At 46.8% G+C, this 13,346-nt stretch overlaps 1 protein-coding gene across 7 annotated transcripts in view; it reads right to left on the bottom strand.

Moving 5' to 3' along the window:
• chd3 (chromodomain helicase DNA binding protein 3) overlaps positions 1 to 13,346 on the bottom strand; it is a 46,512-nt gene that overhangs the window by 28,832 nt on the left and 4,334 nt on the right. For 2 of the 7 annotated variants that reach the window (XM_076028363.1, XM_076028362.1), the window contains exons 2-22: positions 12,737 to 12,916; positions 9,875 to 10,002; positions 9,593 to 9,781; positions 9,382 to 9,509; positions 7,803 to 8,044; positions 6,855 to 6,988; positions 6,636 to 6,765; positions 6,364 to 6,539; positions 5,252 to 5,533; positions 4,963 to 5,166; positions 4,384 to 4,607; positions 3,790 to 3,921; positions 3,599 to 3,695; positions 3,285 to 3,476; positions 2,945 to 3,145; positions 2,550 to 2,687; positions 1,864 to 1,985; positions 1,572 to 1,745; positions 983 to 1,124; positions 611 to 742; positions 377 to 494 (exon numbers count right to left, since the gene is read on the bottom strand). In XM_076028363.1, coding sequence (XP_075884478.1) covers positions 377 to 494; positions 611 to 742; positions 983 to 1,124; positions 1,572 to 1,745; positions 1,864 to 1,985; positions 2,550 to 2,687; positions 2,945 to 3,145; positions 3,285 to 3,476; positions 3,599 to 3,695; positions 3,790 to 3,921; positions 4,384 to 4,607; positions 4,963 to 5,166; positions 5,252 to 5,533; positions 6,364 to 6,539; positions 6,636 to 6,765; positions 6,855 to 6,988; positions 7,803 to 8,044; positions 9,382 to 9,509; positions 9,593 to 9,781; positions 9,875 to 10,002; positions 12,737 to 12,908 — 3,457 coding nt within the window. In that variant the 5' untranslated portion in view covers positions 12,909 to 12,916. Of the gene's footprint in view, positions 1 to 376; positions 495 to 610; positions 743 to 982; positions 1,125 to 1,571; positions 1,746 to 1,863; positions 1,986 to 2,549; positions 2,688 to 2,944; positions 3,146 to 3,284; positions 3,477 to 3,598; positions 3,696 to 3,789; positions 3,922 to 4,383; positions 4,608 to 4,962; positions 5,167 to 5,251; positions 5,534 to 6,363; positions 6,540 to 6,635; positions 6,766 to 6,854; positions 6,989 to 7,077; positions 7,125 to 7,802; positions 8,045 to 9,381; positions 9,510 to 9,592; positions 9,782 to 9,874; positions 10,003 to 12,736; positions 13,246 to 13,346 lie in introns of those variants that run through there. The other 5 variants (XM_076028360.1, XM_076028361.1, XM_076028364.1 and 2 more) reach the window with 4 other exon arrangements.

The raw sequence follows: 13,346 nt of genomic DNA, 5'->3' as shown, positions 1-13,346 counted from the left end.
AATTTGATGCCAAGCATTTCAGACTGATGCAGAGCCAAGTTCCACCGCAGAACCAAACTCAGCATGAGACCTGCTGCTCAAGGCCCCTTTGTAAGTCACAGCCATCAGTGGCTGAAGCTCTGGTGCTGCAGCCAAACAAGTCTCAGGTTTCTATCCGTCTGGCACCAGTCCTCTGCCTGACTCCTAAGCATTTGCACTGAAGCATCCATCTGCTCAGCGACGGAGCAGACGGAGAGAGGGAGGGAGGGAGCGACGACGGCAGCGGCATGACCCTGCAGGCTGAGAATGTCTTGGATTCAGCTGCTTTAAAAAGACGTTGTCGGCAGATGTGAGAGATGATGTAAGAGCTGCCGGCTTCCCGTCTCCTGTTTCTCACCATTGAAGCGGTCGATGGCCTCCTGTCTCAGCGCTCCCGTGATCCCGCCGTCAATTCTCTCATACTTGTATCCTTCATGGTCCAAGAAATCTTCTAGTAAGTCCAACATCTTGGTCATCTACCAATGAAGGAGAGATAAAAAGTTGAAAATCTTTTTTTTTTCTTTAAAGAGCAGATGTGAGCTTTGTCTTTTTTGAGCTTTTGCAAACGGTGTATTTCTGTCCACTTGGCTACCTGTGAGAAGACCAGCACCCGGTGACCCTGATCCTTCAGCTTCCTCAGCATCTTCTGCAACAGCATCAGTTTCCCAGAGGCCCTTGTGAGGGCCGAGCCCTCATAAGCACCTGTCGGAGTTTTCTGAGCTTCCTGCATGACGCAAAGAATAACGCAATGGTGTGAATGCAATTCATACCGAATAAAAAAGCCATTGCCAGGTCTGAAATATTAAGCGCTCTACTGAACATTACCACAAGGTGTCACTGTTCAAATTGCAAAATACTACTATCCACCAATGACCTAAGTTGGGTTGACAAATACTGAAATGCTGCAGTGCAATGCAGGGAAGCATCTGTGTGTCAGTTACTTGTCTTGAGAATGTGATCTCACCATGGAAGCGATGGGAAAGAGGTAGGGATGGTTGCAGCACTTCTTAAGGTCCATCATGATGTTGAGCAGGGAGACCTGATTTCCTCCACCCTTTGAATTCAAAGCCTCAAAGTTCTTGGTCAGAATCAGCTTGTAGTATTTCCTGTGGTTTAAAACAATGATGAAGTACATTGTTACTCCATGTGTTGGTCATCTCTCTTCTCAGCATTGTTTCTCGTGTGCTGGAACAGATGCATGGCAAAAAAATTGAAGGAGGTAAAACATTCATGTATGTTCAAGTTGCTATATGAAATGATAAATAATCTAAATATTTTATATTTCAGGCTTTAAAAAAGAATCCAGAATTAAAGGTTGCACCCTGCAATTATGTTGTGGTTTGCGTTATGTTTCGTGATTAAAAGTATTAAAATGTCTGTCATCAGAAAGTAAAGAGTTGTGATTAGTTGTTTAAACTAAAAGCACCATCTATTAACACAGGGAACATTTTCCTCTAGGTTCATGACCCACAAAGTTTTCTGTAGCCAACACTGTCGCTGCCAGACAACTGTCAACATTCCCTCCCAAAAAATCCCAGCCAAGCATGTCTTACTTCTGCATGGGACTCAGCTCCACTCTGACAATCAGCTCGGTCTTGGCGGGCATGTTCTTGAAGACGTCGGCCTTCAGTCTCCGCAACATGTGAGGCCCCAGAAGGTCATGGAGCTTCTTAATCTGGTCCTCTTTGGAGATGTCCGCAAACTCTTCCAGGAAGCCTTCGAGGTTACTGAACAGACATTAAAAACAAAATCAGTGAACATCACCTGTCAATGCTCTGAAGATAAGCGCACAGCTGGTAGTGTCAGTTCTGCAGAGTTCCTGGTGGGTGTGTGTCGGAGTCTTACTTGAAGCGGTTGGGTGTAAGGAAGTTGAGCAGGTGAAACAGCTCTTCCAGGTTGTTCTGCAGAGGAGTTCCTGTCAGCAGCAGCTTGTGGTCGATCTTATAATCGTTTAAGCGCCTGAAAAACTGCAGAGAAGAGAGACAACAAACCTCAGACGCTTATTAAAAAATGCTTTTGAGCTAGACATTAAATTAATTAAACACAAGGTAGTATATTCATCGTTCCCCATTGTTATTGGGACTTAAAGTGTGACTTTCTTAAAAAAACAAACAAAAAAAAAACAGTTGAACCAACCAATTTGTTTGCACAAGGTATTGCAAACAGACTAACTGGTTCAGTGTTGGCGTAACATCATGAAAAAGTTAAAATCGCCACTGATTCTTGGACTGTATTGCCATTGAAAGGTTTGTCCACCAGAGGGTGCTGACAACACATTTTCCTTGACTTCAAAAGGCCCTTCACTAAACATGAGATTCACAGTATCTTATAGTACATAATGTGATTTTCCAAATCTTAAATGTGTCACATTGTGCACATAAAAATGTCTGTCCTTTATAAATTTTAATAATGTACATACACATTCATATGGTGATTTAAAAAGAGAGCAAGAAAGGGGAACAATAGCAGGAAGAAACGTCAAGAAGATCATTGAATGACACATGAACACCAGCATGCAGGAGCTCAGGCACCTTGGACTGGTTGTTCTTGAGGCGGTGGGCCTCGTCCACCACCAGGCAGGCCCAGTCGATGGACTTGAGCGCCGTCTGGTCGATGGTCACCAGCTCATAAGAGGTGAGCAGCACATGAAATTTAATTGGGGCTTCTCTCTGCAGAACAGGAAACGGTAAACCGTAAACATTAATGGTTAATGCTGCTGAGGGGTTTCAATTAATGCTCGAAACACAAGCGCGGATGTCCTGTTGACGCTTTCAGACACCCGGCAGAGGTTTGCAACCAGCCACAAAAGCAATCTATGTCATCAGATTTCTAAGATTTCTAAGAATCTATCTGACAAAAAAAACTGCACTGTGTATTGAACTGCAAAAGACCAGCGGCCGATTCAGACGCAACGCTGCCTCCTCACCCTCAGCTTGAAAGCCTTCTTCCCCCCCTTGACCGCCGTGTCGTCAAAGGAGAACTCATTCTCCCTGATGATGGCTCTGCTGTCTTTGTCTCCCGTGTACGTCACGACGTAGAAGTCGGGCGCCCACATCTCAAATTCCCTCTCCCAGTTGATGATGGTGGAGAGCGGGGCGCTGACCAAGAAGGGACCCTTGGTGTGGCCCTGTGGAGGAGGGGCACGTAGCCGTTAGCCGTCAGCTATCATAAGGACGCTAGAGAGGGGGAGAGAGAGAGAGAGAGAGAGAGAGAGAGAGAGAGAGAGAGAGAGAGAGAGAGAGAGAGAGAGCGGCGACTGGGCTCACCTCCTTGAAGAGCGAGTAGAGGAAGACGATGGTTTGGATGGTTTTGCCGAGGCCCATCTCGTCTGCCAGGATGGTGTCGGTGCCCTGAGCCCAGGAGAAGCGAAGCCAGTTGAGACCCTCCAGCTGGTAGAGGTGCAGCGTCCCGCCCGTCGACGTGACAAAGTCCGGCTGCTCCTCGTACTTGATAGTAGGCTGCAGAAACAGACAGGCGTCAAGGATGCGACACGACGGAGTGAATGTTTTCATGTATAGCAAGGTGGGGGTCACGACTCTAAAGGCTTCAGGGAATGAGAAGGAAAGCAGCAGCAGCTCACGTCGTTGACCGGCGAGGCAGGGGACTCCTCTTCGCCCTCCACGTTCTTGCTCCTCATCCTCTTGATCTTGTCCGGGTCCTCCTTCATTATTGCATCTCTGGCAAGAGAGCGGGTCGAAGATTATGATAATTTCAGTTGTGTGAGGCGGCAGATGTGAGATACACAAATGCACACATGCTACAGATTCCCACCTGTGTCTCCAGTATTTAGTCTTATAAACTGCAAAGTCTGGAATGTCCATGTCGTCTCTCTCCCAGGTGCACTGGTCGTAGGTCAGATCCCTCCATTTGACCAGGTAGTGGTAGTTCCCCTTCTTGTCCATGCTGAGAGCAAAGGCGCAAACACAACAGTCAGCTTTGTGGCTGCTACTGAGTTCTAAGACTGAAAAGGCAACATTTCTCCATAGAAAACAGAAAATATTGTCCCTTACCTTGAAAAAAAAAACACAAAGCTTTTTTAAAAACAAAAACGAACTATTGTAAAATCATTCAAGTATTCATTCATAATTCATAATTCATAATTAAGAGCTACATTCCATATAAACAAATACATTTGGGAATCTCAGGTCACCAGTGTTATGGCCCTATTTTGAAATGTTCCCCTTTATAATGATCATGTCACAATATCAAAGAATCAAATCAAAGTTTTTCTATACAAAGCGCTAAAATAATACTGTGATCATTGGCGCAATGTGACAAAATGATCCACCATACATCCTACACAACACCTTGTATAAAGGCCAGAAAAGACAAATGCCATGGCGACAAACAGGGTTTTCCCCTCACCTGTGGTTGATGATGCGGTGGATCATCATCCACTCGGGCTTGATGCCGTACTTGTAGTACTTCTCTTCCAGGACGGCATACTCGGGGTCCTTGGCCCTCCTCTTCTCGCTCTTCGCCCCGCCGTTCTCCTCCTCGCCGCCCGAGCCGTAGTCCAGGCTCGGGGGCTCGTCCATGTCCGTCTTCCTCTGGTAGTTCCTGTACATCACTGAGTGGAAGATCTCCAGCTGCGAGGGAGAGGAGAGGAGAGGAGAGTTGACGAGAGACTTTCCCCTTGAGAACCTGACCCCCAATTCACACCAAAAGCATGGGCTGCTGTATTTTACTGCGAAAAGTCAAAATGACGAATCGGCTTCAACACAGTTCAGTCTGGCCGTCAAACAATAAAGCAGATTTCGCTTTAAATCTGACACTATGAGAAACAAATCGGAGGTCTATTTTAAATACCTGCATTTCGTACGATACCAGCAGTTCAGTTTAGTATTGTTTTTTCTTTCTTACACACAGCGATACCTGAAACACAGTTTGGACAGTTTCACAGTGAATCAGCCCTGAGAGCTCCCACCCCCAACCCTCACTCACCTGCAGCTCAGTGATCCAGGTGCAGTGCCAGTACGACTGGCCCGTCAGCTTGGAGAAGAACTCCCTCTCCGCTCTGCCCTTCATGGGGGGCGGCGGTGGGGCGTCGGGCGGGGCGTCAGGGGCAGGGGTCACGGGGATGGGAGGCGGCGGTTCGCCCCATCGCCAGTGGAGGATCCTCTGGACTCGTCCTTTGATGGGCGGGCACTGGGGGGGGGGCAGTGGTTAGTGGTTAGAGTCGGGTCGCCCCACGTCAGACATGCTGGGGGGGGGCATAGAGGGGGAGGCTCACCGTGCACCGCGGACACAGCCACTCGCCGTTGGGGATCTCGGGCAGCGGCGGGTTGAGGCAGTGGATGTGGTAGGAGGAGGTGCAGGTGTCGCAGCACAGCAGCTCGCCGCCGTCTTTGCACACGCGGCAGAACTCCATGTGGTCGTCATCCTCCTCCTCAGCCGCCGCCCCGGTGGCCACACCCACCCCCACGCTGACCTCTGAGATGACCCTGTCCTCGATGTCCTCCTCAAAGTCCTCAAAGTCCTCGTCCTTGGCCTCCCATTGGATTCCCTCTTTCTCCTGCGGGCGGGAAACATTGTTGATGTGGGACAGGGCGACCAGATGAGCAACAGTGCCGCCACAGTGAACCAAAGACAGATTTAGAGAAACCAGTGTTTATGCCACCAGTCAAAAACAATACATGTAGCATAGTAAAATACATTTTTACATCTTATTCTTCAACCCCAGTGGAGCAACCTTGGATGGCTGACTCCAATAAAGGCAGTCGCTCTCCAGGAAACAAGCCCTATGTTTAAAGCCTCTGGTATAAACACTGGGGTTTAGCTTCACGAACCTGGAGGGTTCTATCAGAGGCCCTTATCAAGTCACAAAGGGCCTATTCGAAAACTTTGTTTTTTCCCTAACATTCAATGTTAGTTAAACCCCCCCCCCCCTCGCCCCCCCCCGGTAAATCACTTACAGGCTCGTGACACAGATTACTGACGTTGAAAAAAAAGAAAACCAAAAAAAAAACAGTACGGGCCCTTTAAAAGCCAAACTGTGGAGGCTAAAAAAATCTGATGTAGCAGTTGTTGGGTGCATCAGTTTTATCACACAGCTGTTAATAATGGCAGCGACTAATAATAGACAGCTTGTGTCAGGTGTATTTTTAGACACTAAAGAGGCCAAAATATTTTAGAAGGTCTCATAAAGTTCTGAACTATTATCGTTGTTGTAAAATGCAAAAGTAAAAGCCAACTTTGCATTCTGACAAGAAGAGCTAGATTGTTTTTTTTAATTATTAATTAGCTAAAATAAAACGAAAATATTTTTTCGTCTTACTATGGGTCTGATAAAATGAAAATGAATAGAACTGAAGCTTCTTGGCATGATGGAAACAGTGGACTCACACAGTGCGGGCAGCTCCACTTGCCCTCAGGGGCCTTGTCCAGCTCGGGCTCAAGGCAGACGAGGTGGTAAGCTCTGGGGCAGGTGTCGCACAGGATGATCTCGCCTCCCTGCTGGCACACCTCGCAGTAGTCCTGGTGGTCCGTCTCGTAGCCGTCGCCATCGTCCTCACCTTGGACTTCAAGGAAACGCCATCATGTCCCTCTTTGCGGTCGCAACTCGTGCGCAAACCTCAGCGTGAGTGAGGAGCTGTACACGTGTGAGGATAACTAACCTTTCTTCTTCTTCTTGGCCTGCCGGCCCCGCTTGTTCTTTTTGACGCGGCCAGAGCTGTCAGAGCGAACCGAGGAGCTGTGGACGCTGGAGTCCTCCTGCTCCGACTCGTCCTCATCGATGTCGTCGCTCTGGTGGTGAAAACGGGTTAGCGATAGGGGCGAAACACAGGAGAAAAAAACTCCAGCAGTGCAGCAGACAGAAGAGTCTTAGCACTCACGGAGCAGCTCTTTTTCCTCTTGGCACCGATGGGCGCCAGTTTGATCCTGATAGGAGCCATCTTTTTCGCCTTGGCGGCGGCCTTTTTCTTGTCCGGGATTCGCAGACTTTTACTGCGCTTCTTGTAGCCGGGGCCTGTGTGGAGCGGCGCAACAATGGAGATTGAGGGACGTTGTATGTTTGCATGATCATTTTGAAATCCAAACTACCGAAGCCTTGTTTACTTCATGTCGCTGATGCCAAACACTGGCTCCGTTTCACTGATTATGAAATTGATGGAATGTTGTGTTTCTGTTAAAAGAATCAGTTTATGGAACAATCTGAACAAAGAAGAACAAAGTTGTCATGAAAGGATATGGACAGTTTTTTTTGTTTGGTAAATGGTGTTGCCTAAATTATAACTTGGGAAGTCAAAAGGAATGTGCCTGTGTTGACTGACAGATGTGTTTTTTTCTATGTTGCTGTTTTTTATTTAGGTTTTTAATTATTATTAATAATTTCTTAATTAATTATTCATATTAATTATTTCTTGGTATAACAGGGTCAGATTAAACAAGATTTTTCTTCTTTTGGCTCCCTTTCATTACTTTTTTTTTTTTTACATTACATTATTCTTATCTTTTACAAATGAGTGAAATAAAGAATTTGAAATGAAATGAAGCACATAATGATGCCAAGATAGACATTTTCCTACTTTTCTACTTTTGTTTGAGTTAAAGAAACAAAGTTGTTTGTCATTTCCAGACGTTGTCTTTCTCACATTTTTGCTATTTTTGCTATTTGCTATTCAAAATAATATTTCAATCCAACAGAATCAATCAAAATGATCGATGGATTACAAAAATAACTGATGGCTGCTGCAGTTATAATCCAAACAAGGCAAAAGAAAATCCTGTGAACTTTTGATCTCACTTTTGCTGAGCACCAAAGGCAAAGGTGGGCCACTGACCTTTGCCCTCTTTCGTTTTCGCTTTCCTGATAGGCGGCGGCTGCAGCAGCGGCGGCTCGGGCGACGCGGTGGCTGCAGAGACCTGTTTGGCAACCGCTATCGCAGCGGCTGCAGCTGCAGCGGCGACGGCCGCAGCATTTCCCTTGAAGGGGTTGTTGGAGCTGAACTCCCTCCACTTGGCACCCAGGATGGTCATCATCTTTGACATGGGGATCTTGGGGTTCTTCTTGGCGATCATCGGCCTAGGTGCAAGATGGTCGGTGAGATGCAGCAAAAGCAAAATGTTTTACAGCAGTTTTAAGTCAACAACCGGTGTTATTTTTCTGCCTTCCTTTTTTTCCTTTTTTCCGCCAGCCTTAAAAGGATGGCAGAGGCTCTGCGTAGGAGAAGGTTCTGTTGTCCCTCTGCAGCTCAGCCTGACAGCTAAATAACATCCCTTCACCAACACACAGTGGACGTCATGTACGCACAGTCAGAGCAGGTACCAGTCGATAGCCGAGCAGAGGCCCAGACTGACACACTGACAGCAGCGCTGTCGCCAGAAAACAACGAGTAAAACAGCCGCAGCTGCCAGAGAACGACACACACGGTCAGAACAATGTGTGTTGTTTGTGCTGAAACATCTTTTTGAAGCAGGTGTATATAAGATCACACTTGTTAGACTGAATTGTATGCATGCGATCCATGACCTATCATTGGTTGAACATCAATGCGTTCACTCTGGCACTGTTCTGTTCCGTATATGTCAACCTCACTACATCAACTGTAAAGTATCTTTTTTTTTTCTTAAAATAACGTAACGCAGTCAACACAAGCGTAACTGAAAAATCACTGAAACGTCTGATGGCACCTGTTCAACGTCAGAAAATCCCTTAATTTTGTCATACGTGTTGCTTTTCTTCTTTGATTTGATAACTTCAGTGCAAATCACCATCACTCAGTGGCATTTCTAAATGGAATTATTGACTGGCTGCTTCATTTCTTTAGTCAATCAATCATTTAATAAAAAAGGAAAAAAAGAAGAAAGTTTTACACATTGTAAATTGCCTTTGTATTTTTGCTTGCAAAAATTTCAACGCAAACTTAATGTGCAGCAACATGTGAACACTTTAGTTGAAAAGGCAAAAGGTTGGCATTGATAATAATAATAATAAAAATAATAATAATAATAATAATAATAATAATAATAATAATAATAATAGTACATTTAATTTATAAGGCGCTTTACAAGGTACTCAAGGTACACTAACCAAATCCAAATTGCTACATGTATGAGGTATAGGGTTTAGACAGATATTTAGTGATGGACAATCTCAATCTTAACTCCAAATTCATATCACAATACAAACACAATGAGAACATTTTTTCGATTTAATCTCTTCAAATAAGTCCAAAAACATATGCAGCCACTTCCTGTTGTCCTTCGTACTGTGACACACAAAGCACATCCTGCTAGCATAAAACTGATCTTCAAAGATTGAAACTCCATCATGATCCAAGAGTCTCACACCATTCGAAACGCTCTCTTTGTGCATTGATCAACGCCTACAGTCCACATCACCACCACGTTTAACTCTACCTCATGAACTGGCTGAAGGCTTTGTAGTTGGTGAGTTCCCTGTAGTCCTCCTCTGTGAAGGTGTGATCAACATCTTCCAGGCCCCACTCCTTGGCCAGCTGGGCGGAAGTCTTCTGCTCTATTGGTTGCTGAAGAGGAACCCAGCGATTAGAAAACGAAACAACAGAAGGCATCAGGGAGAGCCTGCCAGTGAAAATCTAGGCCCTTTTACCTTTGTGGTTTCTTCCTGGCTACTATCTCGGTCCCCATCATCTTTTTTCTTCTTTTTGGTTTTCTTCTCCTTCCTTTCTTTATGTTTCTTCTTCTTCTTCTTCTCCCCAGATCCATAGTCGCTAGCGATGCTGTCCGAGTTCTCGCCATAATCCCGTTCTCTGTCTGAGTCTCTGTCTACATCGCTGTCCTAAAGAGGAGATGACAACGGGGGTATGATGGTGCAGGTGCAGTGGGTGCGAAATAACACCAAAACCAATGCACGAGGACTTGAGAAACTTACGATCTTCTTGCGTTTCTTTGCTTTAACTGGTTTCCCCTCTTTGTCTTTCTTCTTTGCCTCCTTTTTCTTCTTGGGTCGACCCTTCTTCCTGCACGGGACCGCTCTGTCAGATACCTCTGGCTGTGCATCTGCAAGGAGTGGCGAGAGGGAGAGTGGAAGTGTGAGCTATCAGAATCCGATGAACAAATAATCTCCTTACCACCAGGGCTAATCCCAGCTGAGAATAATTAACACACAACAAAAGCAGCAATATGGCTGTGGTAGCTTCGGCAACCTCTGACCTAGTATGAATTGCGACACATGCTGCATTAGATACAGTTTGTCACAGGGCTCTAAGTAGATCTGACAGCTGCTGCTGGGAGGAGTCTCGTAGTGTGGGGATAATAGGGTTATGGCAATGCGGAAACTGTGACCAGTACCTTTGTAAATCAAATCTCCAGGGAATTTTATTCCCATCAGGCCCTAATTAGACAAACACTCAATTTTTATACATTTGAAACAGTTGTGCTATCCCATACAATAGAAAATAATCTATAATTCTAGGTAAGAGTCAACAACCGCAGGCATTACTGCCTTGGGAAACACTTGTTTTGGGAGGTCCAATAAAACGGAAGTTTTAGCGTTTTTGTGGGAGTGTTGCGTTTCTGCCACTTAACACAGTGTTCATTTAATGGATAGATGTTCATACAAGGCTGCTCCACTGGAGTTCATTAAAATAAACATTGTGTATGTTATATATTTAATATCTTCAAGAAAAATCAATGACGAGGATAAAATCTCAGAGCTCGTAGCCTCACTGGGGTCATACATGCCACCCAGTGTGAAAACATCGGGGTAGTCAGTCACAAGAAGGTTAACGCTGTTTAACCTAGCTAGCCTCTGGGCAAGTTGGGGGAGATGCGGAGAAGCAGCCGCCGCCTCAGGGACTCAACAAGGCGGCAGTGAGAGCTGCAAGACCCCCCTCCTCCCTACGTCCCTCCCTCCAAAAACACGGAGCAGCAGACTCCGCCATGCTAGCAGCCTGTTTCATAGGCTGTCGATTTTATTGTCCGCCAGCCTTTGTTGGTGTGCGCTCTCACAACCACCAGCAGACCCCCCTTCTCCCCCGCCCCCCTTCTCGCGTAGCTGTGCAGCGCGCAGCCACCGAGCACGCAGCCGGGGGCGGCGGCAGCACGCACGCAGGCTCCGGTGATTGAGAGGCCGCCGTTGGTGGTGGGACGGTCGGTCGGTGCAGTGAACCGGAACGACTTCTCTCCCGCTGAGTTCATTCCCACACACCGGGACCCCTGGCGACCACTAGACGGGGTCGCGGGGTGGTTTAAGGTCCTCGTCGGCAAGCCAGGCGCTCGTTTGTCTGTCTGGAACGGCCTAGCATGGCACGACTCGGCATGGCATGGCATGGCGGCCCGGTCCGGCTAATTAAAGTCCCCCCCCCAAAGAACAAAACACTGCTGGTACTTCAAAAGGACAGCTGCACTTCATACATATTAGTGTCACATTTGATATATGGCCAATGCGATTTTTATTAATGAAATTATTGCATTTGCATCAACAGTAGTGACCCGTCGTTATGCTGATTTTTTTTCTTTAAAATATATTCATCTTTCGAGTGAATACAAACTGCATTCTGTGGGGCTGCTGCGCTGCTTTCCCTGACTTGTGTGTTGCGGTGAGGTTAACCAAGCACTACTTTGTGCAACATCCACTTTCACTGCAACCCCACATGCAGCAGCAGCAGCAGCTGCAGCGTCGTCTCAGAAACTTCCAGAATGTCATATGCATCCAGTCAATCGTCATTTGACACATCGTTGCGGATGAAGGGTGGTGAACTCCTGCAGCACATTCTGTCGGTGGTGCACGGCACTTGGAATGCAATACAGTAAATAAAGTCTTGATAATGGGTGTGCTAAGCTACCATGGGGACCTTGCTGTCCTGGAAGTGAGCAGCATGCAGCAGCAGCAGGAGCGGTGGTGGTGTCCTATTTTGACCTGTCAGAGGCGAAGTGCTGGAAGGTTGAGGAGACTGGCCAAATTTTAGTGTCACAAAGCAATTCCGCACCATCGTACTGCTATCGTGTCTGTGCAGAACGAAGAAGAAAAAAAACCCGCATCATCTGCCCGCTGAGATTGGTGTCAAATATATTATGTAGCCTCCGGCCAGGAGGGAGTCCATGTTTATGTCAGCCCTTTTCCACCCTTCAGGCTCGACCTTTTTTTTTACGCACGCCGTGCTGATATTTACGCGGCTGTCACAGAGGGGATTTCCACTATTTGGAGGGTTTAAAAAAAATAAACAACAACAAACTTTGGATGCGAGCTTGTGGCCAGAAGAGCAACGGGCGGCAAGTTTGGGTTAAACTTTGTTGGGATATGCAGGCGCTGGAGAGAACGCAAGGTGAAAAATGAAGTAAACACAACCCTCAATAAAGAGAAAAAAGACACATTTCTAGTCGGCTTTTGCGCAATATTTTTTTCGAGGGAGGGGGGGCACGTTCTTTCGAAAGTGGACTTGGTTTTGCAAAGCTGTATGCTCGAGACATGGGTACATGGTACCTAACAGCGACGTTTACGCTGGTTTGCTGTAAGTTGAGGTGATGTGTGGCCGCGTTGAGACTGGAAATGTTTATGAACTTGGGACTTTTTTGCGCGTAAACCCTGCTGGTCCCCTGAACGCAGCACCGAACCGGAGCTGGAAGAGCGCAGATTTTTGCGGCTACTTTCAAGCATGCCACCCTCTATTTATTTTTTTCTCCGGTTCCACGAAGGATTTGTGTATCTCCTCTTGTTGGTGCGACTTGTGCCCCCCTACCCACCACCACCACCACCACCACTTTTTCTCTCCTCTCTTTCCTCGAACCGTACCTGGCGCGGCCGCCGTTGCACTTTCCCGAGGTGCCGCCGGCGAGTTTATGTCGCTTGCGTTCCCGTCGTCTGGCTCTCCGCCTCCGCCGCCGCCGCCGACACCGACACCGCCGCTGTCCTCCTCGTCGTCGTCGTCTTCATCAAAATCTCCTCCCTCGGAATTAACCACCATGCCCTCGTCTTCCTCGCAGGAGCGGAGAGGAGAGGACATTATATTCCTGTCATTGGATCCGTCCTTGTATTCTCCAAAAAAAAAATATGTATTTACAAATATAGGCGCGCGGATGAGTGATATTTTATTTAATATTCAAATCGGCACAAGAGGAGGAGGAAAGGGGGGGAGAAAAAGTGGGGGGCGTTTTGAAATATTTTACACTAGGCAGAGCAACAAAGATGGCCGCCCCTCTTATATTTATTTTTTAACAACCCCCCCAATAAGAAAAAAAATCCCCTTACATAAAAAATGGCTGACTATATTATTTCAGAGCGCGCCCCCCCTCCTCCTCCTCCTCTCTCTACCTCTCCCCGTCTCTCTTTCTCCCTGCGCGCGCCCCCTCCCGCCTTAAAAACGTACACATTGTTACCAGCAAAAAAGAAGGGGTGTGTGTGA

This window comes from Nelusetta ayraudi, unplaced genomic scaffold (genome assembly GCF_046127955.1).
Source record: "Nelusetta ayraudi isolate G7.1 ecotype Tasmania unplaced genomic scaffold, CSIRO-AGI_Nayr_v1 ptg000022l, whole genome shotgun sequence".
NCBI classification, from domain to species: domain Eukaryota; kingdom Metazoa; phylum Chordata; class Actinopteri; order Tetraodontiformes; family Monacanthidae; genus Nelusetta; species Nelusetta ayraudi.
This window is presented reverse-complemented; position numbering and strand designations above follow the sequence as displayed.